Below are 26312 nucleotides of genomic sequence, written 5' to 3'. Positions count from 1 at the left end.
TATGTTGTATTATTAATTGTTTATGGTTTTATTCAGATATAACTGTTGCATTACAGTTTCATCACCGTTGCCTTAAAGTTGACTTCATCTTTCCCTTCTGGTCGTCAATGTTGAAATTTTTTCAAGCAAAAGACACCATCGACTTCTTCTTCACTAGACGACGACCACCTTTAGCCACGAGGGAGCAAAATCAAAGTCAATATTACAAAAAAATTTCAGCCGGCCAAATGAATAAATATACAACCCAAATAAAAAAAAAAATTAAACAAATACCTCTTACACCCACCTTCAACCCACGATTCATGCTTCCTGAGATTGAAACCTTTGTCTGATGCAACCTTCGGGCAACCACCCAACAACCTAAAACAACTGAAATGCAATCCAATCAGAAAGAGAACCACCATTAATTTCGGTGACTTCACTTGAGAAGACGAACGAAATCAATCAAAATAGAGGTTGTTTCGAATTCATGAAAAAAAAAAAAAGTTAATAGGTGGTATACACATTAAGTGATGGTGATTGTATGTGTAAGTGATAGTGTAAGAAGTATTTTGGTAATTAAAAATACATAAAAAGTATAAATGTTGTCTACACTTTATAAAAATATTTTTGTAAATAAAAGATCAATTTGTATTAACCGTTAATGTATTTTAAATGATAGAAATCTTAATTATATAAACCCCCACCTAATTTAGTGTTGATATGATTATTAGTTGATGTGTAGTAATTTAGTAACTTACACTCAAAAAATAAACCTCAATTATATTTTTATATTTTAGAACGTTAATTTTGTTAGCAAATCATATTAATGAATAACAACTTCAAGTGCTTTACTGTACACAAAGAAGAAGGGAATACAACGTCAACATCTTTTTCTGTGAGGGGTTCAAGAGCAGTCGTCTGAGAGTGGTTTGGCTCAACGACGTCCTCCGTTTCAGATTTTTGTTTTCATTTATTAATTTACTATTATTAGTTTAATTCCAATTAATGTTTTTATGTGGTTAGAATTATAAGGAGTTCATTCCTTAATTAATTTTAATGCTGTGATCGTGTTTATGTGTTGAAACTAATTTAGTTTTCCCATTATTAGTCTTGTCTTTTGACATGGTTCTTTAGTCCTTTCCTTTTAGTTTGTCCCATTAGTCTTGTCTTTTGACATGGTTTTTAGTTTTTTCCTTCGGTTCGAGTCTTGTCTTTTGGCATGGATTGTGTAGCTCAGAATCATCATGGTGTTATGGAAGAAGCATTCAAGAAGGGAAAGTTTGGATGTGTTTAACCTGACATTCTTGAGATAATAGGCATTAAAGAAGCATTGAGTTGGATTGCAACTCATTCGTGGGATAGAGACATGTTGAAAACAGATAGCTTGGTGTGTGTCCAAGCGATTCAGAGCGGTATTTTTATGCCTTCACAGTTTGGACGTCTTATTGTTCAAGATGTTTCAAATTTGCTTTTGGCTTTATCTTTTGTTGATTTGTGTTTTGTAAAATGATCTGCAAATAAGTTGGTTCATTGCTTGGCAAGAGACTCTTGTTTCTCTACAGGTCGTGTGCTTCAGTTGGAGGACTGTTCCTCTAAAGTGCGTTCTATTATTTTGATTAAATTTATTAATTAATAGATCTTATGATTTTTATTAAAAATAAATAAATAAATAAATAAATAAATAACAACTTCAAATTGTACATGCTCTTCCAGCTTTGCTCATGTATGTACTCTCACCTCTCATCTACTAAAAGTGGCTACATATATAACTTATATATTATCACTATATATACAATATCAAATATACATCTAGTAAAGTTCAACAATGGCACAAGGAAGGTGATGAAGGGTGGAACATACCAGCTAGAACAATTTATTTTATTGTTGTTGCTGGTTTTATTTTGATTAATTTTACATGTCCTTTAATGAGATAAGAGTTATATTTTTTTGGGGCATTTCTTGATATACTTTAATAATATGATGGCATTTTTTATGCCAATAAACTTCTTGAAAGAAGTGTTGGGATTTGTTCTTTTATTTTGTTGGACCGCTACTTTATTATAACTCTTACATTAGTATGATATTGTTTGCTTTAGGCCTAAGCCTTCACGATTTTATTTTTAGGCACATTCTTAAAAAGCCTCATACTAATATAGTAAATGAAACACTTATATCCAAAACAACTTTTGCATATTCTTCTAATGTGGGAATTGAGTTGATATACCGTAACAATCCTCCCCTCAAACCAAAGACCGCATGCTCGTGGCCTCTCCTCTAGTGAAACCCCTTATGTTGCCGCTAACATCAACGGAACTCGCTGCCTAACTATCACCTTTATCAGGAAGACTTTCAATACAGGTCCTAACACCGATCTCGATCTTGTACCGCCGTAATCATCAACGGGACACGTCACCTGACTTCCTCAACATCAGGTAGACTTTCAATTCAAGGCACCATATAGATCTTTAATCACGATCACATTGAGGGCCTCTCCCACACATTGCAAATGCAACCCACTATCCCAATACTCCTAAACCTTTGGCTCTGATACCACTTGTTGGGACCCGTTCTTCCACCTTATTGGACCGCTACCAGGGTCGACCCTAAGTTGAAATGGGTCATAGGAAAAAAAAAATATTTTTGGACCCTTACTATAAAAATAAATGGTATTTTTAAAAATTATTAAAAAAATATGTATGTTTTTTTTTTTATTTGGGCCCCCTAAAATCAGTGTGCCCAAGGCGCGGGCCTAGCCCACATTAACCTAGGACCGGTCCTAACCGCTACCTTACTTGACTTCCATATTAGTATAATATTATCCGTTTTGGGCCTAAACCCTCACTGTGTTGTTTTTGGACACTTCCTAAAAGGTCTTATATACTAATAACGTAGATTTAACACTAATATTTAAGACAACTCTTGTTTATTCTTCCAATGTATAACTTGAATTGATAATTCAACAAAAAGTTCTTCCTCTGTTCCAGTAAAAAAAAGTAAATTTAAGTTATAGTTTTATTGAAATTGGTTGAAAAGGTTTACAAAAGTGTCAAATGACAAATTTTGTAATTATTTTTTGGCCAATGGCCAGTCCGAAGATGTTATGTGGCTAGAAAAACCTTATTCAATCGTGATATGAACAACATACTTTAGTTAATATTTTCCAAGAGCATTACTATTAGATACCAGTAGTGTTTAACATCTTCTCGACATGTCGCATTACGATTGGCTAGTTATACTCCCTAAAAACTATTGTATTAAATTATATGAGACACGGTACTTAGTTGAACCAATAACGATATTGATACATAGGAGGGTGTTAGGCACTACTGATGCCCTTTAACATTTCTCATTTACTAAATCTAAATATTGAATGTTTGGCTTGGACTTACCTTTTATAATATATATTTTTTTAGAAAATAGAGTTGCCTAATCAAGTTTATTTTCCTTTGGCTGAATGAGTTGCCTAATTAAGTTTTTTTTTTTCTTTTGAATTTAATTATAGCAACATATATAATTCATTAAAATGCATAAATAACTTGATCATAAGTTGATAAGGATTTTTTCTTTTTGTTGAGTCCTTTATGACTATTTAATAAATACTCACACTTTTCTTTTAATTCTTTCCTTTTTTCGGAAGGGTATAAATGATATTTATCATTTCTCTCAATGTTTTTTTTTCCAAATAATATATATTTTTCATTTTCATGGATATAATTGATTTTCCAAGTAATATTGCGATATCTAATATTTATTACACTGCATATCTTAAGGTATATTAAGATAATTATATTCTCACACAAATTAATTAATATCAAATGTATTCTTCCCTAAAAAAAATCAATTGTATTTCCTTTTTAAAATTATCATAATTAATTCTAAAATTAAATACAAAAAAAAAACATGTGCAATTTCAAGAGTAGTTACCTTTTTCTTTTTCTTCTCAAGCTATAAATATATATATATATACAGAGACTGAGAAAGAAAGATATCACCATCTTCACCATATCATTATTATCTTTCTCCATTACCGATCAGTTATATATGAAAATGTCTTCATCAACTCAGAACCTACTTCCACGACTCAGGATTTCAGCCGCCTCGGTAGCCTTCATCTCCACCCTATTACTATTACTCTTCACGTTTCTACCTGGTAATAATTGTACCAAACCATTTTACTTTTCTTTCAGATCCTTCGTTTGTTATTATTTATATTTTTGTGGTAATTAATAATTTCTGATCCTGATCTTTTTTTTTTTTTAAAAGCGTTGGAGGGAAGGTCCATTAATGGCGGAGCAAAGTGGTCTGAAGAGAAGAATACGGCGTTGTTGAAGAGTCGCAGTAGTACTGAAATTCATCGCAAGCTTAGTAGTGGTACTGGTAAGTAAGCACAATTGTCAGAGGTGCGCACGCCCCATACATTTTCGTTATGCTTCAATGCTAACGTGCGCCCTATGCCTCACTGTACCCCCTTCTTTTTATATATTTATATATATTTTAAAATAATAATAATAAAAATAAAAATGATTTAAGGCAGTTTGATGGCTTGGCATTGGCATAATTTGGGTAATCAGTATGCCTAATTTGATAGTTATACAGAAATAATAATATGTGAATTTAAAATGCATTGATTAATTTTAATATAGTTAGTTTTATTTGAAATAAATTATTGTGAATAGTAATATATATTTTTAGTGTATGTTTCGGTTACACATATTAATATTATTTTGCTCATATTCATTCTTGTTAGCATTCATATTGGCTACAATTTGTGTCTGTCACTTTTTATAGGTGACGTTTTATGATTGATTAATAATATTCTTAAAAATTACATTTTTAAGTTATATAAAATTCGATATTTAATTACACTAATAATAGTCTAACATGAAAGAGGATGTTAGATACTTTTAGTAATTCTCTTTGGAAAAAGAAAACTTGAATAAGGTCATAATTAATTCATATGATTAGCTTATTTTAAGAGAAATACTAAAGGGTAGCACTCTACTATGTGTCAATATTGCTATTAGTTTAACTAAGTATCGGGTCTTATATAATTTAATATAATAGTTTTTAGTGAGTATCGCTAGCCAATCGTAATGCGACATGTCGAGATAGTACTAGGCACCACTAGTGCCTTATAGCAATGCTCTTATTTTAATTACCCCAAGTACAAGAATGTAATTAAATAATTAAAAAGGTTGAAAGAAACACATACATCATACATAATACATACATGTACAGATAACAGATATACCATCTTTTATTATTTCTGTTTCGTACGTGTTTAATTAAGTTAACTGAAAAGTTGAACACATATACCATTAATGCATATACAGTTCCTTTTCTTGTTTCTCATTTTTGATCAGACACAATTCATTGCTTTTTTATTTATTATTTTGTTGATTCCACAGAGAAAGAATCTGCAAGAATTGAACCCCACCGAATCAGAGGTAGTGATGAATCAGCTAACTGTTCAACCTTAGATATAACAGTGAGCCAAGGCCCCACGAGCCCTCTCCCAAGGGGCATACCAACTTTCTCAGTTGAAATCATAAACAACTGTTTCACTGGCTGCACCATCTCAAATATTCATCTCAAATGTGGATGGTTCAGCTCAGACAATCTCATCGACCCAAAAATCTTCAAACGCCTTAATTTTGATGATTGTCTTGTCAATGATGGCAAGCCTTTACTCAATGGTGCTATTGTTAGTTTCAAGTATTCCACTACTATGCAATTCCCTTTATCAGTTTCTTCAGTTGTTTGTGGTTCATTAATTTGATATATAGTACTATAGTATACACATATTATAATTAGATATATATAGTTACTACTTATTTGGGGCTATTTGCTGCCAATTTTTGGTGTTTGATTGGAAATTTTTTGTTCTAGTTATTATAATAGAAAATGGTTCAGACTTACAATTTTGTTGGGAGTATAAAGTTAAGAACAATAAAGGAAAAATGATTCTGAAATGAGTGGGTGGGAAAAAGCTTCTGCTTTAACTTGAGCCTTAAGTAGTAGACGACAAAAAGAGTTATTGTTTACTAAAATTGACTCGACATAATGGACAACATATAAAACTGTGAACTTTCTTTGAAAATTCGAACTGTATTGGCATGTTCATTTAGGTCTAGGTTGTTCTGTATGGTTTTTTTTTCTAAAAAAAAAAAAGAAAAACACACGTTGACTATCAATTTATGCTACAGTTTTTTGGTTCCTACTTATTTTGACAAATGGCCTAAAGTGTCTGAAATTTGGATTTAATTAATGAGAGACCGATTCCCTCTTCTTTCTTCATTTATTTTTTGGAAGTGGACAAGAAATTGAATGTTGTGATTATAGAAATATTGGGTTTATTTTATTTGTATTTTTCTTGAGGAAGAATGTGGCAAAAGGAATGAGTTTGTCTATGGATGAATACACTTGATTTTGGTCTCTTTAAATGAGATATTATGATTCTGTCAGTGAATATATATTGTCTTTAATTAATAATATGACATTTGTCACATGTTTCAATGTCAATTTCATTACATTTCGCATGTAACAATAACAGTGAGAATTTAGTAAAATTAAATAATAATAGTACTGGCATGCATGTCAGATGATAAATATATAAATCTTATGTCACACTCATCATATTGATATGATTAAGACACGTTATTCATTAATTTGATATTTTAACATTAACAGATCATTAATGGTGGCTCTATTAATTTACAGTGCAAAGATGCTATTAATACTGGCTCAACATGTAACTTAATCTATTTCACGTTTGGTTTGGCCTTTCTTTTTTACTATATATAGAAATATTTAATCTTTTACATTTTCCAACCAATCAATTTAGTGGGGTAAATTAACAAAATTATCCCAACATTAATAAATAAAAAAAAGTATAAAATAAAGGTAATAAGAATCAATGAGGTTTATGAGTTAAAGTTGTTAATATAATTCTTAATCCATAGTTTCAAACCCCAACGAATCTAGACTAAATGAATTTGGTGTCAATTGTTTGGTCAATGAAGACTTTATAATTCTATACTTCAGTCACAGTTTTAAAATTTTCGCTTGTAGTTCAAACCAAACTAAGCCGCCTCATTCTTTATATATACTTTGATGTGAATTAAATTCATATTAAACTAATTGTTGTGATTTATAACAGTTCATAAGAACTACAAATTCAAACTTTAAATCAGAATTAAAACTTTAAATTAGAAAATGAGTAAAATAGAACAGCGTATCTCGAAATTCAATGGCAGTAAAAATGTATTCTTTATTGATTATCAGCACATTACAACCAGAGTTCTTGGAACTCTTTTACACTCATCAATGGTGTATAACGCCAGTTATAGAGATATGACTCGTCTTATTATACAAGTACTTGAGTATTATTGTTAAATTATGTTATTATCCTGATTTAGATATTTGATTGTTATATACATTTATTGTTTACTTTTTTTGCTGAGTCTTTGGGACTCACGAGTGCTTTGTAGTGCAGGTAAGGGCAAGGAGAAACTAGAACAGTCATGAGACGACAGTCCTCTTCGACAAATATACATATCGACTTTAACAAGACTAAAGTAAACTTGATCCACTTGATTACATGTAGTCTTGATGTAAATGAGCTTCCTAACTTGATTTGCATGTTTTGATACAAAGTTGACTTTTCTCGAGAGTTGGCTTTGACTTTGAGCTTTTGAAGTCCTCTTAAATTCTTGATATCTTGATGAAACTTTTACCCTTATGAAGTATAAATGAAGTAATTGATATACTTGTTGAATCCACTTCATTAATTATGTTGACTTTACCAAGCAAACATTGATACTTTGTAAATTGTCTTGTAAAATGATCAAAAAAAAAAAATTTAGTAACAAATAATAATTAAATATTTATTTATCATCAAAATAAGTGAGTGATTGACTGTTGGTTAATAACATTATCAAACATGGTTAGCTAAATCAATTTTCTAGCCAAGTTTTATACAAACATGACATTCCGATTGCCGTAAGTGTTCTGTCATCTAGTTTGAACATCATTTTTCCAATTCTTTTAATTGAGCATGTCTGACCATTTCCAAATACCACCTTGCCAATGTTTTGATTCTGAGATCTTTGATCCAACTCTTTTTGTTAGTTATATAGAAGTTACACCCTAAGTCAATTATCCATTCATTTTTTTGTTCAGTTGAGGTTAGAGCTTTAGGTACCTCAACTGCAAATACATCTCCATCTTCAAATTGTTCACTATAGTTTGTTGAATTCTTCTGGTCTTGATCATTTGATCTTGAATATTTCGGTTTCTTTGTCAATTCGTAACAAAATTTCCTTATGTGTTTTATCTTCCATAATTGTAACAAATTATTGTCGGTCTTGGATCCCTTTGATTGAGATCGACCCGTTCCCTTAGCACTTTGACTTCTTCCTTTCCTTCCATGTGAGTAATTTTCATTTAAGTTATTGCCTCTGTAATTATTTCTTCCTAAAGAATAGTGGGCCTCTAAATTGTTCTTCTGAACCTTGCCTGCTTGCTTCAAAGATAGCTCCTTCGAGTATATGATTGTATCTTTGAATTGCTGGTATTGAGATGGCAACAAATTAAGCAACACTACTAACAACCTAGAATTCCTGACATTTTTACACCATTGGGTAAAGAATTCCTGACGGTCTATAAAACTGTTGCCTATAAGACCGTCACGAATACTGAGCAGAATAGGCGATGTTGGAAAAATATCAAGGAAAAGAATTATCGACAGTTTAAAATCGTCGGCTATAGTCGATACTATAAACCACGATTTAAAACCCTTGGCTATAGTATAAGCGGCGATTTTAAACCATCACTATAGTGGATTCCCCCCCCCCCCCCCTAAAAAAATCATTGTCTTTAGCCTCCTCAAAACTACTTCTCGCATATGCCCCAGCCACTCCAAAACATTTACAAGCTTCATCCTTCTCCATCGTCTTTGTGCTCGTCTTCATCCTTCTTTAAATTTTCTTTTACAATGCTTCAAATTGCTTTTCACTTGACGATCCTTGAAACTTTTTTTAGATTGCAAGCTTCGAATTTCATTCACACACATACAGATCAAGATCAACAAACCAAATCATGGCTAATAAAAATTTAAACACTAAATAAGAGATTATTATGCTTACCATTGTAGTGCCAACCTTCCAAGAGAGAGCAGAGGAGAAGGATGGATTGAGAGAGAGTGGAGGAGAGGCATGGCACGACTCGTGGTCGCAAAGGAGAGAGAGCTAGAAAATAAAATAAAAATTACAAATAACTTTAAAAAAATGAGATCTGATTTTTTTTAGGGGAGTTATATCTTAAGAGGCGAGAAATAAAATTTAAGATTCGAGAAATAAAATTTTAAATCTAAAACGCGCTAAGTTTAAGCATGGGATAATTCCAATTTAAAAATTGACAGAATCTTTTAAGGCACGTTTAAAAACTGTCGCCTATACCTTCGAATAGTTTAAAACCATTGAGAATACCTTATTTTTCTTGACGATTTTAAACACTCGCTTAATTGTTTTAGCGATGGTTCTCCAAAATAGTATTTTTAGGACTATCGTAAACACCCCTTTTTGTAGTAGTGCAAATAAATCACTTTGTCTTCCTCTTTGATTTTAACCTCCAAACTACTAAGATCAAATCCCATTTTGTAAAATTCATTCCTATTGTCATCAAGAGATTTACCTTAGCCCATCTAGAAGCCATAGAATTTCTACTTCAAGTAAATACGACCTGACATACTCTTAGTCATGAACATTTGCTTAAGCCTATTCCAAATTGTAGAGGTCGTGGTTTTTTTAACCACAGTTTTAAGGATCACATCTTCGAGACATAAGGTGAATGCATTCCAATTCCAGTCTTTTTATTCAATTCCACTAGGTTTCTTGCCATCCATTGATAGAGCTTCAACCAATCCAAAATTACCAAGACGAGCTCTCATCTTCTCGTGCTAAAGACAAAAGTTATTTTTCCCAGTGAGCTAATTCCCATTCACGACCTTAACACTCGTCATCTTCCCAAATTAGTACAGCTTCATGTCTGTCCATCGATTCCTTCTTCTCCTTTAAAAAATGTTCTTGATCATCATTGATTGAGTTCTTTCTCCCATCACCTGGAGCTCTGATACCACTGTTGGAATTTACCAACACTAACTTGATCACGTCCCTGCACACAATCACAACACGGAAACCAAATAACAAAAATGGCAAAAATAAGAATTTAAACAAACAAAAATTAAACAACATTGATGTATAAAGGTTCGAACTTTCCCTCACAATTGTGAGGAGCCTATTCCTCTATCTCTGAACTCTCTGAAACTTGGTTCAATTCATCCATTCCAATCTTGATAGTAGCTTAATTACTGACAATACTAATATAAGCATCCCAATCTCTACTCTGTACACTTACAAAACTCTTCTCTAATTCTTTCTGATTTGTTCTCTCAAACTCTCTTTCTCTAATTTTTCAGAATACAAGTGTATATAAAAGGAAAGCTAACATGGCTTGAGAAACCAAGTGGACTGCATAAATTTTGAATGAACACGTGGCATAAATTTTAGTGAGAGTTGATCCAACACTCTTAATATAAACCATTCTAACAGCATCATCTATAATAAAGTGCTAAAAATGTATACTGTATAGTTATATTTGAGTGCACTTCAAAGAAAAAAATATTCTAAAAGGTATAAAATTTGACCCATATAATTATTATGATTCATTAATTATTATAAAAAATTATATTAATTCTTTTTTTTTTATCCTACTATTATGATTTTGATTTTTTTCTTTTTAATTTATATTTAGTGCATTGAAGCACACTTTGTAAATAATACGCCAAATATAATATAATTTCAATTTTTTGTGCTAAATTTAGCTAAGTATTAAGTTTTATATCAACATTAGAGATGGTTGTGCTAAATTTAGCTAAGTATCAAGTTTTATATCAACATTAGAGATGGTTCACCTACTCCCTTCTTTTAGCTTTAATTTATTTTTCAGGCATATTTTAAAAAACAGAAACCTCATCTTGATCTAATTTGGTCGATTTATTATTATTATTATTATTATTATTATTGGAGAAAACTACTTTCATAATATATAAATAAAACTTGTTTTTATTCTTTAATCCCTATCTCAAATACATATGAATCTGCCCTTTTTGTGAGCACCATATGTACAAAAAAATGATGTCTTTGGTTTGAATTTGATGAGATTTGTCTTGACTAAATAGTTAAATAATATTATGTTTTTTTTTTCTAACAAAAATAATAATATTATGGTATGGTTCTAAATTGACGAGATTTATTTTGACTAAATAATTAAATAACATTTTATTTTGAGGTAAAATAATTAAATAACATTGTATAAACCAAAGTATGATCAAAATTCTCAACCAAACCCATTTTATATCAACAAATAATAGTTCCAATTGGGCTTAGGCCTAAGGCGGCGGCTTCAGGCCCAAGCCCAGGCCCATCCCAGCCCAAATAAATTATCCGCATCGTACCTTAAAAGTTGAAAATAAATAAATAAATAAACGCCAATCTAAAAGGTTGTCTCTTTACCAGCCACTTTATCTTCTTGATCCATACTCCATTGACGCACAGAGAGAGAGAGAGAGAGAGAGAAGATGGCGAACACGAGTGCTGCGGTGGTCGGAGCTGGGATTTCATGTTCAAGCGTGTTCCTTTCTAAAAGACCCATTTCTCAGTTTTCGCAATCTTCTCGTCGTTTTTGCTGTGTCAAAATGGCTGTCTCACTTGATGAGAAGAAGAATTATACTCTGAAAAAGTCAGAGGAGGCTTTCACTGCCGCCAAGGTATTTCTTTTTGTCAACTGATGTTTATTTTCTCTTTTTCTGAATCTAATTTGAGTTGGGTTTTAGTTTGACCGTATTGGTTTTTTTTTTTTCCTTTCCTTGACTTGGAGTTGGAGATATGTATGGGCTTGTCACATTTTGATTGAGATGTAGGATTGTTTGGGTTTTTTGAGATTTATGTGATGAAACTGGCTTAGTTTTGTCTCTTTAATGTTATGGTTTTGTAAAAGAATCAAGAGATGAATTTTAGTTTGGGATCTCCGTTTTTGAGCTTCAATTCTCGTTTGAACAGTTTTAAGATTGCTTAAAGAAAATCTAGTGCAGAGATAAGTTGTTTAAAAGCTTATAGTGAGCTGGAAAACACAATGTAGCAGTTGATTTTATTAACATGGCAGATGCCTGAGATATTATTGACTGTGAAACTTGGTTTGAGCTTACATGTTGAAAATGTTCACTTCAAGTTCAACTATAGCCATGATGTTGTGTTTTAAATTTTTAGAGCCTTTTATGAATCTGAAAACATGGCTATAGTTGAACTTGAATTCAATATTTCGTTGAATGTACTACTACATCATTGTAATTTAGCAGTTAAATATTCCCAAATGCAATTCATTACAATATGATTTGTGTTTCCTTATGTTGTGCACATACCCAAATAAACTCGTTGAATTGTTTGGTTTCCTGTTTCTGCTTGAAATATGCATATTTGAAAGTATATGAAGCTAGTAATTGTATTTCAGGTCATTCTGTTTTGCTAGGGCCATAATAACTTTAAAATGGGAACTGTGTTTTAGATTCTCTAATTGTTTGCTCATGTTATCACTTATTAGGAGTTGATGCCTGGAGGTGTAAATTCCCCTGTTCGTGCTTTTAAATCTGTCGGCGGACAACCTATTGTCGTTGATTCTGTGAAGGGCTCTCACATGCGGGATATTGATGGCAATGACTACATTGATTATGTTGGCTCATGGGGACCTGCTATTATTGGCCATGCAGATGATGAGGTTCTATTCTTCTTTATTTGGAATTTATTACATATTTTGACATCCTTAATGCGATTATTGAAGTTTTCAGTCTTGATTTTATTAGCATTCAGCAATTGTTTTCTTCTTTATAGATATTAGGAGATATGTTATAGGACTACAGGGTGCTCTCCTGCTTCAAATTTAATTTTGGTTTTGAGTTTATCTGATAGTGCCTGAGATTTTGTACTCAATCATCTTTGAATGATACTTTCCTGCAGGTACTTGCAGCCCTTGCTGAAACAATGAAGAAAGGAACCAGCTTTGGTGCTCCTTGTCTTCTAGAAAATGTACTAGCAGAGATGGTCATCTCAGCTGTTCCAAGTATTGAAATGGTTAGATTTGTGAACTCGGGTACAGAAGCATGCATGGGTGTGCTTCGGCTGGCCCGTGCTTTCACTGGAAAGCCGAAAATCATCAAGTTTGAGGGATGTTATCATGGTCATGCTGATCCCTTCCTTGTCAAGGCTGGTAGTGGTGTTGCCACATTGGGACTTCCCGATTCTCCAGGTGTTCCCAAAGCAGCAACCGTTGATACTCTAACGGCACCCTACAATGACATCTCAGCTGTGGAAGAACTCTTTAAGAACAACAAAGGAGAGATTGCTGCAATTATTCTTGAACCTGTGGTTGGGAACTCTGGCTTCATTCCTCCTAAGCCAGACTTCCTTAATGCCATCCGCAAACTCACAAAAGACAATGACACTCTTCTCATCTTTGATGAAGTTATGACAGGATTCCGTTTATCTTATGGTGGAGCTCAAGAATATTTCGGTATAACTCCTGATTTAACAACACTCGGAAAGATCATTGGAGGCGGTCTGCCAGTGGGTGCATATGGAGGAAGGAGGGAGATCATGGAGATGGTAGCACCAGCAGGACCAATGTATCAAGCTGGGACCTTGAGTGGAAATCCATTGGCAATGACTGCAGGAATACACACCCTCAAGCGGTTGATGAAGCCGGGAAACTACGAATACTTAAATAAGATCACAAGCGAACTTACTCAAGGTCTTTTGGAAGCTGGGAAGAAGACCGGCCACGCAATGTGTGGCGGATATATAGGTGGGATGTTTGGGTTTTTCTTCACAGAAGGACCTGTACACAACTTTTCAGACGCAAAAAAGAGCGACACTGAAAAGTTTGGAAGGTTTTACAGAGGAATGCTGGAAGAAGGTGTTTATTTCGCACCTTCACAGTTTGAGGCCGGGTTTACAAGCTTGGCACACACTGCCGAAGATATTCAACAAACAATCGCTGCAGCCGAAAAGGTTTTAAGGCGGATTTAGATTGCTATCTTTAGTACTATTTTCCCCCATTTTCTTTCTTTCCTATCACTTGCATAGTTGCCATCTTTTGTAGATGTACTGGAGAGTTTGTTTTGTAGACATAAAAAAATCATGTATGATTAGAACCAGAATGTTCTAGTTTGTTGAGTGTATTAACCAGAATAAACCCTGTTTAAGAAGAGAATTGAACTCAATTGAATCTATCAAAAACACTGCATTTGTAAATTGTAATCACAAGTCATAGCTGAATTTTCATCATAATTCATAAACACAGCATTTTCTCCTTATATTGAATGTGGATCTTTACAATAATGAGGTCTATACAGCTTGTTTGACATAACATAACTGGAATGATATCTATAATATAAGACTACAAAGTAGAAGAGACCAAACGAGAAGAAAGAAACAAAATAGAAAAAGGAAATAAAAACAAACAATATGCTGAACTGAAAGTGAAAACTAATAATCTGTAAGGACTCACGAACGAAGAACACTTGACTTTCTTTCTATCAAGACAAATCATCATCACCAGCTTGTACTTTTACACATGAAAGCTGCCACAAAACATGGTCTCCAAGACTTATTCTGTTGCACAAAGCTTACAACATACTGACTCTATAACATTTTAATTCACAGTATAGAACATGAGCATACAACTTTCCTGGGAGAATCATCAATCTTCTTTTCTGTTCAGGAAAACCGAAAAATCAAAATCAAAATCACTTTCAGTCAAGTTAGTAATGATGATCATTATAACCTATGTTGAAATGATAAGAGTTTAGTTTATGCATCTCTTACCTGATTTAGTTTTTGCTGGAGATGGCTGTACAACAACATGCATTATGAGAACTCCCCCAGCAGCTGTATCACCAAAGGGTAATTTACACTGACCAACAGTCTTGTTGTTTTCCAAAATTTTACCAGAACTGATCAGTTTAACTTCATTCGCAGTCTTCGGTATGATTGTTTTACCTAAACAAGAAGCCAAATTTAGTATAAGAAAAGGAAAGAGAAGGTTAGAGAAGCAATGAGATAAACACAATGGACAAGAATAAGAACATTTTACAATATTATGTGCTAACTTCCTCTTAACCAAAAATGCAAACAAAGATATCTAAAAGTAATGGTATTTGCCATAACCAGCTAAACCTGAGACTCAATTTTAACAATGAAATATGAACCAGTTTGAGAATCAAGTCCAAATATTCATAAAAGCAACAATTTTAACATAGGCAACCAAAAATCAGATTGCCCAGAACGAAGAATTGATTTTAACATTCAAAGAAACTCAAACTACCACCAACGTGTTTCAATTCCCAAATCCACCCAGATCCACCAAATTACTACTAAAGCATATAACAGCAAAACCCATTAAAATTCTAAGCTTTATTCTCACTATAATCACACCAAACAAAAAGAAAGTTAAGCAAAATCCAACCTTTGGGCCAATCAGCCACAATTCTCTGCTTGAGCATATCAACCGTCGACGCCGACGAGTAACGAAAAGGTCCGATATCCGAACCATCGTATAAACGGAATTTAATGTCTACCAAATCCTCTTCAGGCATCTGAAACGTTGACTTTTTTTAATCCAAAAGCTTGACCAGATGATCAATTACGATAAAGCGAAACCCTTTTACTTGCCGATTAATTGGGACTCGAAAATGAGCTCATAGATCAAAAAAGAAAAAAAAAAATCTGAACTTTTTGGGTAGAATTGAATCAACCCCAATTTACAAAAACTTCACAACAAAAATGAAACAAACCCAGATTTCGAAATAGTGAAAAGAACCTTTTTTTTTTGGTGGAGTTGACGATCAAGCTATGCGGATTCGAAAGAAAACTTCCCTTTTCTTTCTTCCATGGGGGTTTTTCACAAAGGTCGGTGCGTTTATTGGTGAACTGAATAGAGAAAAAGAAAAAAAAAATATCGCGAAAAATACCAACCGCTTTGAAACGACAGCGTTTTGGAGACCTCAAATACCAAATAGCGTGTATAATGTCACGGTGACGTTTTCGGGTTTTGAAAGGTGGGTTCTTTTTGTCCTTAAACGACATGTCGCTTTTGGTGTTAGGGCTCCATTACCGTCCAAAATGTCCCAAATCAAAATTCTGAAATTGAAGAGGGAATGATGAAGAGGAAGAGAAAGGAAGGGGAGGTAGTTGAAGAGAAGAAAATAGAGATGGATATAGTTTGGCAAACCCCTGCAAACCCACCTGTGCGACACGATTACATATTTAGAAATGGTAACTCCAAGAACAAATGAAAAAGATACTCTTTTTATTGTATAATTAAACAAAAGTTTTGAACTTTGTAATGTTTAATGAGAGATTGACTTTAACAAATCTTTGGGCGGAAATTGTTTAGGGAGGCGCCATGTCAGACCGTACTACTTCGAGTTTATCGCTCATGTATGTATCTCAGTGAGCTTGAGTGTGTTAATTTGGTTATTTTAATGGGATAAAACCCTTGTTAAACCCTGATTAAACCCCGTTGCTGTTTTCTTTAGCTGAACTCTTCAATTGGTTGTTGGATAGGTTAAGAATCGTTGGGCGGGAAAGACCATTGTGGATTTGTTTGCTGAGGAGTTTAAAGGACGGCCATATGAGTACTATGTATGACTGTTCATAGCTCATGTCACTTTATAACTTTTTATTGTTTTTCCTATGAGCAGAAGAACATGTTGTGGTATTACTTGTCATAATTCTTGTTGGGTATCCTTTATTCTGTTTAATTGAATTGAATTGAATTTGAGGTGGGGCTTATTGTTTAACAGTAGTATTTGTGCTAATTCAGTGAGATTGTTAATAAAGGTTAAAGCTTTGAATGTAGGTTAGTGCTGTCAAAAGTGGAAGGATTCAAGTAGATGGAGAGATGGTACCAGTTTCATACATTGTTAAATCTTCTCAAAAGATAAGCCATTTCTTACACAGGTGTGTGGCAGTTAATTTAGTTTTATCCAGAAACCTTAGTTGGCCAATTTGCTAGAAAAGACCTACTTCTTTGTCCTCATGGGTGGTCTGATGTGTACAATACGTACTTCAGATAGTTTTGTTCATAATTCTTTATTTTGTGCTGGTGCTGATCTTGAGATTAGATTATTTTAGTTTGTTTCATGTTTGTTGTGCACTTTGTGGTTATTTTTGTTTGCTTGATTTGAATTGGTTTTGAGTTATCAAGTTAGAAATTGATTGCGCTAAGATTTTTTAGGCATGAACCTCCTGTTTTGGCTTTGGATGTTTCAATCCTCCATAAAGAACCAGAAGTGGTCACTATTTGTAAGCCTGCATCTGTTCCGGTGAGTCATCACTTATCTATTTTACATCTTTTTTCAATATGTTAACTTTGTGTTACAGTTCCAAATGAAGAACACAGATCTCTTGAATGCTTATGGCTGTCACTTGATCTTGTTTCTCATTTGGTATGACATGAAAACCAATATAATGTCTTGTCTCTTCTCTGTACTTTGCTTTGCATTTTGACTTTCCACTGGTATCTAGGTGCATCCTTGTGGTCAGTACCGTAAGAACACTGTTGTAGGCATTCTTCAAGCAGAATATGATTTGGCACCTCTGTTTCGTATCCAAACTACCAAACAAAATGCTTCTTGATATGAATTATGTCTTTTCACACATTATGTTATCTGTTTGAAACTTTTTTATCTTGTTCTTTCCCTTGACCATGGTCATGTCAGCTATTCATCGGTTAGATCGGCTAGTCTCTGGACTCCTAATCTTAGCAAGAAGTGCTTCAAAAGCTGACGTGTTTAGGCAACAGGTGAGGCTTCAACTGCTTATGTTAATTACATAATGTTCAATGGGAAAAGTTTGTAATCTAAATTGATAAAATGTTATTGATAACTGCTATTAGTTTATGTGGTTAATTATAATTGTTAGATAGCAAGTATCCATGCATCTTCGGTTTGTCTTAAAAATTATATTCACACTGGAAGAAAATGAATTATAATATTTTATTCTGGTAAATTTATATTTCTCTGTTTGCATTCATTAGTATGTAAAAACAAAAGGTACAACTCTCTACTCCAGCACCGTGTAAATTCAAGCATTTTTTGTTAGTCATGAGATATTGTTTTTTTCTCTTTAATACAAGGCATTTGTCGCAGATTGAAGCAGGGCAGGTGCAAAAGCAGTATGTTGCCAGAGTTATTGGGGTATTTCCTGAACATGAGGTCAGTAAAGATGTGTAATTTATGCATGCAAACATATATATTATATATATATATATGTAAATATTGTCCTCTTCCAACTGGCTGCAACACAGGTGTTGGCTTACCTTTGATTATCAGTTTGTTGTTTATCATAGAATACAAACTAAATTTTATAATTCTTAGAGTTTAAAACGCTATTAACTTCGTTGTTGGTGTCTTACTACCACAATCTAAAGGTCTATACCTACTGGTTGCCTTGTGAAAAATAAAGTAAATGTGTAGGAAAAGCTATCAATCTCACTCACCAAAGATAGTTCGAAGAACAAGCAAGAACTAATAAATAGAACACAAGTAAATCCATTGCATGCACAATCTAAACAAATCTGTTTGAATAGCCCTTTAGTGTATTCAATAGTAATTACGAGTATGAATCAAAGAGGTATTTGTAGACAAAGTACATAGTATAGCTAAAAAGACAGCACAGGACATAACTACCAATATGGTAGTTAGAACTAAACCGAGTTACAACCAAATAGGAGTGGCACCTAAGCAGAATACTAAGACATAGAAAATAACAATTCTCCACCTTGACTTGTATAGTTGTATTCTCCATTACATGCATGTAATATAGGTCGAGTCATTGGAAATATTTTCGAGCTTGAGGCAGTGGTAGAACTTTGCAGGAGGCTTAGTGAGTGCATCAACAACACTGTCTTTAGTGAGGATTTTGAGAAGCTTGACTTTTCCTTCAAAGATAATGTATCTGATAAAGTGTTACCTCACATCTATGTGCCTGGTCCTTTCATGGAATACATGATTCTTGACTGTCACAGTCACACATTTCTGATCTAAGCCCTGCTCCCTTATGATTCTTCCATAAGGTTTCTTTGATAGTATCTACGCAAGCTATATATTTTTCCTTTGTGGTGGAAAGAGCTACAATGGATTCGCAAATTTGACTTTCAGCTGATTGTGCATCCAGTAGATTGGAATGTATAACCTTATTGTGATTTTCTTGAATCAACATCTCCAGCATAGTCAAAGTCTACACCCAATCACGCCTACTTTTGCTGAATTTTCTCAATAGATCAATCCAACTTTCGAGGTACCATTTAGATACCTCAATATCCATTATGTTGCCTTCTAGTTCTGGCTGTCCATGAACTTGCTTACCAAACTCACACCTTAACATAGATCAAGCCTGGTACATATCATAAGGTACATGATACTACCAATTAGGCTGGTATAAGATATTTTCTCCATATAACTGACATCTTCCTCGGTTGATGGACATTGAGTTTTTGAAAGCTTGAAGAGCTGACTAAATGGGGTAGAAATTGATTTCACATTATTGAAACCAAATTTATTTAGTATTTGGAGATATAACGACTTTGTAACATCTCAAGCTTCCTTAATTCTCTGTTTCTAGTGATCTCTATCCCCAAAATTCTTCTAGGTGGACCAAGGTCACTCATATGACCAAGCTTCCTGTGCCATATCATAGTTGAGCTTTCAGCATCTGTTGAAACTACAATGATCTGTTCTTTAAGGTGACTCCATGCAACACATAAATTCCATGCACAATAGCAATTTTCATGATAATCAAAGAACCTTTTATCACCTATAACAAGCCTTTCTCAACCTCAACAGTACAATCATTTCGATCTAACATGGCTATAGAAATCAAATTTCTCTTTATATCAGGTACATGTCGAACCTGTTCCAACTCAATAATACCTTTATCCTTTAATTTCAATTTGACAGTCCCAATACCAATAATGGAACAAGAAAGATTGTCCCCAAGCTTTATAGTACCATTATGCACAGTTTTATACTTTCATGAGGACAAATATGAAAGGAACAACTTGAGTCGATTATCCAATCTCCTTTTGTTCTGTTCTTTTATATTGCCAAGACACTAGCACTATCACATCCATCACTATCTTATATTCTCTTATAACAGAACAATCATTCTTCAAGTGTAAGGTTTTAATGATAATAATAATAATAAAAAAGTGTAAGGTTTTATTACAGATGAAACATCTCTTCTCGAACTTTGAATTTGACTTTCTTTTACTTGCATTGTTCTGCACTTTGTTCTCCTCCTTCGAACATCTTCTTCGAACCAGTAAGCCATCTCCAACACCTTCTTCTTGCCTTTCTGACTTTTATGTTAAACTCTTTTGGCATTACTGCATTCTAAACTTCTTCTAATGTTAATGAGTCCTTACCATACAATATGGTGTTCACAAAATGTTTAGAACCAATTACAGCTAAAACGACAGAACGGGACATAACTACCAATTTGGTAGTTAAAACCAAACCGAGTTACAACCAATAGGAGTGACACTTAAGCAGAATACTAAGAACAAAATTAACAAAATGCATTTTAAGCTTCAAATTCATGATTCACAACTTAGAATATATAACTGCATGGTCCTTTTAAATATTGATATGGTTATTTAATTAATTTGTCTTTTTCTTCTCTCAGAAAGTAGTAGAAGCCAATATAAACTATAATGCCCGGGAAGGAAAGAGCACGGCAGAGGTTAGTTTGATGCGACATTTTCATAGCTTTCAAGAGTATAAGCTCCTCTAATTTCTCTTGAATAAGTAATTATGGGCTCATATGTAAACAAAACTAACATTTGAAATGCTTAATTGTTTGTGGTTTTCATATGAAAACAGTCCTTTATTAGTTTGTTTTGATGTTTGCTGAGAATTAATATGCCATCTTTTGTAAAATCCGACCTCTTTGTTTTGCAGGTACTCAATTCTGGTGACACTAAAATAAAAGGGAAAACTGCTTGTACCAAGTTCACTAGAATTAGTACTAACGGAATTCATAGCATTGTCTCGTGCCAACCAATCACTGGTAGAACTCATCAAGTAAGTATTTTATTTACCATAATTCAAAATCCTAGTTGCTTCTTAGCATTTTGTCCATTTAACTGTAATATATTTGGCGATTATTTGATTCGCCTATTCTCGTCATAATTTATTTACTTTATAAGTTTAGTATTAAGGTGTTTCCTACTATGCATATTTTTCTCTCACACTCTACAATTCTTTTATGTAGATACGTGTTCATTTGCAACATGCAGGCCATCCAATAGCCAATGACATACTTTACCTATCCGATGAAGTTGTTGATCGTTCGACCGAAGGAATGAGTGTCGATAGAACTACTGCTTGTTCAGACTGTTCATGTAAAAATGAAGAGAACTCCACTGATGATTTCAGCATTGATCCCATGTGTACAAATTGTCCAAATTTGGCTCCCAAAGGGTAAGATTAGATTTTTCTTTCAATGCATTTATGACATGAACTATAATATAGTGTCTTTTTCTTTCATTTGGTTAGTTGTTATAAATGATGAGTGGGATATTTACATCACAATGTGTGGTCCTCGCATACACAATGGAATTGGAATCTTATTTATTAATTAGTTACAAGACTTTGTTGCCTTTTGTCATAATTGCAGATATGGTGGACATGAAGAGGGTCTTTGGCTACACTGTGTTAGATATTCTGGGCCAGATTGGGCTTATGAATGTCCATATCCAGATTGGGCTTCACTTAATTAAACATATTATTTTTATTTATTTATTTTTTAATTATTATTTGTTTTGGGTAACTGTTTTTATTTTCATTCTAGATATTGTGGAGAAACATGTGAAGAGGAATTGGACCATTTCTTTTTCCACATTGGGCTTCTCTTAGCTTAGTCATCCTTCCATTTTTAATTATTTTTTTTTTTAAAATCTGAACTCTATCTAGAAATTTGTATTTACCCTTTTCCCATAATGTGTTCCTCTATGGAAGAGTTTTATATTAAAAAGGTTATATCCATTTTTGTTCAATAAGAAAGCAACAGCTGCTGGTAGACAAACACACACACACCTCTCATGGAAGTTGCATATTTTTTGGGGGAGAAGTTCAATTTAGTAACATGGGATTTGATCTATCTGACAAGGATTCATGAATGCATCTTTTATTTATTTATTTATTTTATAAAACAATTATAATGAAAGTATTATTATTATTATTTATCATTATATAGAAATACACAAACATTCTTGTACATATTCAAAGGTTACTACTACTGCCCAGTAAGAGGAAACTGACCCCATTTACTTTCTAGTTTTGTTTCACTCCTAAACATAACATTCCACATGGATTATTATTATTATTATTATTCTTTCAGTTAAGCCATTAGAGTTTGTCTCTGAAGTTTAAACAAAGTAGAAGTTGTTCATGTGGAGATAGATATAGGTTCAAGCATATGCACCAAAAGCAGTTGAAAACGACAGTAATCTTATTAATTAGTGTTAATTTGCTGAACTTTAATTTAAATAATATTAATTGTAGTGTAGTAGTGGGTGATTGCATCATCTCTTAAGTGATGATTATCATGCATTAAAAGGTTTTAGGGCAATTGGCACAAATAGTAGCTTGAGTGGACTTTAGTTAAGGGGCTAATTAGGTTTTGGTTAGGCATGTGTTAACGTTGAAAATGACCTTAATTAGTGGTGCCATACATCCGTACACCCACATTATATAAAGTATACAAACTTATTTGGGCATAGAAATGTTAACTATCTAAAGCTCTTATAGGTGTAATCTAATATTATGTGGTTTAATTTGAAAAATCACTACTAAGGAATGTACTGATAATGCCTAATAACAATCAAAAATATTACGGTAGTATCTCTTAGTTGTACGCTAAGTACTATTAGTACCTAATAGTAATCAACAACAATACTTATTATTTATTTATTGTTATTTTAATTATTTTCATATAATATTCTTTTTTTTTTTTTGTTTCTCTTCATAATTATGGTTAGGGACTTAACTTCACACACTACACTACAACACTTGTTTGCTCATATGTCTTCTTATTATTTTTTCTTTCTTTTATTAGGATAAAAAAATCACTACTAAGGAATCATCACTGATAATGCCTTCAGAAATATTACCGTAGTATCTCTTAGTTGTAAGTACTATAGTACCTAATAGTAGCAATGTTTAAAAATAATACTTATTATTTTAATTATTTTCATATATTATTCTTTTTTTTTTCTCTTCATAATTATGGTTAGGGACTTAACTTCACACACTACACTACAACACTTGTTTGCTCATATGTCTTATTTTTTTCTTTCTTTTATTAGGATAAAAAAATTGGTAATGTGTTAGCGCTTTCTAATTTCTCTCGTTATTTTGATGAATAAATTTATTAGTATCACACGTGGGGATAAGAAAGATCTAACTCATTTTTTCGTAATGGACATTCAGAAAGTTTAGGGTCCAACTCAAAAAAATAGATTTTTTTCTCAAAAGAAAAAAAAAACTCAAAAAATAGGTTTACTGAAAAGATAATATTTTCTTTCAAAAAAAATAATAATAACTAGTTTCGTATAAGTAATATTTCAATATTAATATATATAAGTTTCTTCAAATAAATAAATATCACAATAAATTGTATACATATATTAAAAAAATATACTTTTAGTAACAATTTTTTAGTCACAATATAAATTTAAATGTGAATTTAATCATAAAAAAAATATTATTTGTGACTAAAATATAATATTTAAATATAAGTTGTCACTATTTTAGTTTTAGTCCTAACTTGGTGATTAATATTTTTAGCTATAAATTTTTTAATTACAATATTAGAATGATAATTTATAATTAATCACAAATTTTTAATTTTAGTCACAAATTTTGTAAAATAACTTTTTGGTAGTGAAATATATATATAGTAATGATAAACTACACCTGAAATCTTATTTAAATAGGAGTGACGACATTAGTATTTCTCGACATATAGGAGTAATATAAAAAAACACTAAAAAATTTGTATATAACAGTATAAGTTAAAATTACATAATAGCTAGGTACACAATTTTTGATAACTGAAATATATGTATATAGGCGAATTACAGGTGAGACTTTTCATTTGTCACTTTAGTCTTAATTACAGGCGAATTACCAGGAAAAAAAAATTAAACCTTTTACTTATATATATATATATATGAATTTAAAAAAAAATGAGTTACTTATATTGTACGAGAAGAGATGAGTACTTTAGACTTTAAAGTTAGAGATGATAACTTATAAACATGAAAAATCTCATAACTTTTAAGAATTATTAATGTAAGTACGTTAATTAGTTAATTTGTTCTAAACCCAAGAAACGTCATCGACTCGATTATCAAAATTTTTGGATTTTTTTTTTTAATTAGAAGAAGAAAGAAGATCATGTAGTTTATATATATATAAATATATTTATAATTAATATGTAAAAAAAAGAAGAAGGCGTAGTACGGCCTGTTTAAAGATGTATTTAATCACATGCAACCATTTAATAAGAACGACAAAATACTACAACTCCAAAAACTGCCACATCAGTATTCTGTCTCCTAAATCTATCAAACTCATTGGGGAACGTAGCCACCATATTACATCAAATTTATTTATTTTATTATGTTTCCTTTTTCTAATTAATATACTAGAAATGCCAAAGGGCGTTGGTGCTTAATATTTTATTATGTGTTAATATCGTTATTGGTCTAACTAAGTATTGAGTCCTACATAGTTTAACATAATATCTTTTAGAAAGTATCACTAGCCAATTGCAACATAACATGTCGAGAAAATACTAAACACCACTAATGTGCCTAATATCAATGCTCTTAATATATTTATACTATAGTTTGTGAAAAACTGTTAGTCATCGACAATAGATGATGCCAATGTTTGTACGTACGTGTAACACAATATAGATTTTTCATTTTTTTGTTTTGTTTGTTTTGCAAGACTATATATAATTAGTGGATTTTAATTTCTTGGTGATATATATGTATAGCTTAATATATATAAATATAATAATTTATAACTATATATACGATCCCAAAGATATAATGAAATGCTATATACCCAAGAATGGGCCTTGGTTAGAGGTTTTCTGACGCAGTACACAGTGGGATCCAACGCGATTAATAATCTTACTTATAATTATTAACTAATTAAGATTATTATTTGTAGGAATTAATGATTAATTGTATATCAAAGGTACGATTCATATCAATGATCAATGATCAAATACTCTGCTACCTAGTATATATATATAATAAGGTATATTGTAATTTGTACCATCCTAAATGATGATCCATATCAATAATTAGATATACTTTTATTATTCTCAACAGTTAGCTAGAATTGTAACTGTAAAATTGTCCGTTTTGCAAAAAAGATAATATATTGTGACTAAATAATCAAATATGTTTTACCTCTAATTAAATTTACATGTGATTTTTGTACTAAAAGTATATATTTGAGAAATATAATTAATTAGTAGTTAAATATTATTTTAGATAGTATTTTATAAAAATTAATAATTGGACTATCTATTTGGACATTAGACAGATTTTATATATATATTTTTTTAAAATAGTACAAATTAATAATTTAAGCTTAATTTTTTTTTTAATATAATCAAGGAATTTTTTTATATTTACTTTAAAGTTTTTTTTTTATTTTTTTATTTTTTTTATTTTACGGAAATCCATATAGCAACTCACATAACAACCAACCGGAACAACCTAAATCGCAACTAAAATCTACATAGCAACTCACATTAAAATTGAACATGCATAAAGATCGAACTTTTTTGTACCATTTAAAAAAAATATAAAACACAACACTCAAAATAATATTTACCCATTATAATTAATTAATATCAAGTTATTTGATGAGGGTAAATATAATTAATGTATGTATACCTAGGTTTTTAGGTACCGAACATGTAAGTGTTTGGAGATATATAAATATGTCATGAAGAGTGGAGTCCTACGATGAATATATAAAAATGATGAATTAGTTGTTATGCAATCGATGATGGCCGGTCATTATAACGTAAAGCTTTTATTCTTTCATCGATCTTTCACCATTTATTAATTTATTAATTAAACAAGTTTAATTATTAATTATTACCTACTAATGTGTGAAAGCAAAT

General features: G+C 32.0%; 4 protein-coding genes across 5 annotated transcripts; 3 read left to right on the top strand and 1 right to left on the bottom strand.

Annotated features, from left to right (window-relative positions):
* Window positions 1-3742: 3742 nt before the first annotated feature.
* On the top strand, window positions 3743-6707 carry LOC115710357 (protein TAPETUM DETERMINANT 1-like). Of its 2 annotated transcripts, none has more exons than XM_061111315.1 (3): window positions 3743-4132; window positions 4246-4353; window positions 5391-6707. In XM_061111315.1, the coding sequence occupies exons 1-3, from the start codon at window positions 4024-4026 to the stop codon at window positions 5759-5761; spliced, it is 588 nt and encodes a 195-aa protein (XP_060967298.1). In that variant the 5' UTR covers window positions 3743-4023; the 3' UTR covers window positions 5762-6707. The 2 variants fall into 2 exon arrangements, with proteins under 2 accessions (XP_060967298.1, XP_030494587.2); XM_030638727.2 differs by having other exon boundaries at window positions 4246-4359.
* A 4759-nt stretch (window positions 6708-11466) lies between these two features.
* On the top strand, window positions 11467-14345 carry LOC115709828 (glutamate-1-semialdehyde 2,1-aminomutase 2, chloroplastic-like). The gene is made up of 3 exons (XM_030638063.2): window positions 11467-11809; window positions 12640-12813; window positions 13053-14345. Exons 1-3 carry the CDS (start codon window positions 11621-11623, stop codon window positions 14118-14120), a joined length of 1431 nt encoding a protein of 476 aa, XP_030493923.2. The 5' UTR covers window positions 11467-11620; the 3' UTR covers window positions 14121-14345.
* Window positions 14346-14369: 24 nt separating this feature from the next.
* Window positions 14370-16049, bottom strand: LOC115709830 (membrane-anchored ubiquitin-fold protein 3). The gene is made up of 4 exons (XM_061111176.1): window positions 15914-16049; window positions 15559-15690; window positions 14919-15092; window positions 14370-14806 (listed from the first exon to the last, which is right to left on the bottom strand). Exons 2-4 carry the CDS (start codon window positions 15686-15688, stop codon window positions 14751-14753), a joined length of 360 nt encoding a protein of 119 aa, XP_060967159.1. The 5' UTR covers window positions 15689-15690; window positions 15914-16049; the 3' UTR covers window positions 14370-14750.
* A 52-nt stretch (window positions 16050-16101) lies between these two features.
* Window positions 16102-22159, top strand: LOC115709829 (RNA pseudouridine synthase 7). Its single transcript, XM_030638064.2, has 12 exons — window positions 16102-16367; window positions 16489-16532; window positions 16659-16736; window positions 16954-17054; window positions 17332-17419; window positions 17622-17700; window positions 17816-17898; window positions 18245-18310; window positions 20781-20837; window positions 21056-21178; window positions 21369-21577; window positions 21774-22159. Exons 1-12 carry the CDS (start codon window positions 16250-16252, stop codon window positions 21874-21876), a joined length of 1149 nt encoding a protein of 382 aa, XP_030493924.2. The 5' UTR covers window positions 16102-16249; the 3' UTR covers window positions 21877-22159.
* The last annotated feature ends 4153 nt before the right edge of the window (window positions 22160-26312 follow it).

The sequence above is a fragment of the Cannabis sativa genome, chromosome 3 (genome assembly GCF_029168945.1).
Source record: "Cannabis sativa cultivar Pink pepper isolate KNU-18-1 chromosome 3, ASM2916894v1, whole genome shotgun sequence".
NCBI lineage: Eukaryota > Viridiplantae > Streptophyta > Magnoliopsida > Rosales > Cannabaceae > Cannabis > Cannabis sativa.
The sequence above is the reverse complement of the archived record's forward strand: the minus strand, read 5'-3'. Positions and strand labels throughout refer to the sequence as shown.

What these genes read in the sequence shown, in the direction of transcription:
- LOC115710357 (XM_030638727.2), top strand. Translation starts at nt 4,024, where the DNA reads ATGAAAATGTCTTCATCAACTCAGAACCTACTTCCACGACTCAGGATT. An exon ending in ACTCTTCACGTTTCTACCTG is followed by an intron (nt 4,133 to 4,245) that starts GTAATAATTGTA and finishes TTTTTTTAAAAG; the next exon opens with CGTTGGAGGGAAGGTCCATT. An exon ending in CAAGCTTAGTAGTGGTACTG is followed by an intron (nt 4,360 to 5,390) that starts GTAAGTAAGCAC and finishes TTGATTCCACAG; the next exon opens with AGAAAGAATCTGCAAGAATT.
- LOC115709828 (XM_030638063.2), top strand. Translation starts at nt 11,621, where the DNA reads ATGGCGAACACGAGTGCTGCGGTGGTCGGAGCTGGGATTTCATGTTCA. An exon ending in AGGCTTTCACTGCCGCCAAG is followed by an intron (nt 11,810 to 12,639) that starts GTATTTCTTTTT and finishes ATCACTTATTAG; the next exon opens with GAGTTGATGCCTGGAGGTGT. An exon ending in TTGGCCATGCAGATGATGAG is followed by an intron (nt 12,814 to 13,052) that starts GTTCTATTCTTC and finishes ACTTTCCTGCAG; the next exon opens with GTACTTGCAGCCCTTGCTGA.
- LOC115709830 (XM_061111176.1), bottom strand. Translation starts at nt 15,688, where the DNA reads ATGCCTGAAGAGGATTTGGTAGACATTAAATTCCGTTTATACGATGGT. An exon ending in TGTGGCTGATTGGCCCAAAG is followed by an intron (nt 15,093 to 15,558) that starts GTTGGATTTTGC and finishes CTTCTTGTTTAG; the next exon opens with GTAAAACAATCATACCGAAG. An exon ending in TCCAGCAAAAACTAAATCAG is followed by an intron (nt 14,807 to 14,918) that starts GTAAGAGATGCA and finishes TTTCCTGAACAG; the next exon opens with AAAAGAAGATTGATGATTCT.
- LOC115709829 (XM_030638064.2), top strand. Translation starts at nt 16,250, where the DNA reads ATGATGAAGAGGAAGAGAAAGGAAGGGGAGGTAGTTGAAGAGAAGAAA. An exon ending in CTGACGTGTTTAGGCAACAG is followed by an intron (nt 17,899 to 18,244) that starts GTGAGGCTTCAA and finishes CATTTGTCGCAG; the next exon opens with ATTGAAGCAGGGCAGGTGCA. An exon ending in AAGGAAAGAGCACGGCAGAG is followed by an intron (nt 20,838 to 21,055) that starts GTTAGTTTGATG and finishes TTTGTTTTGCAG; the next exon opens with GTACTCAATTCTGGTGACAC.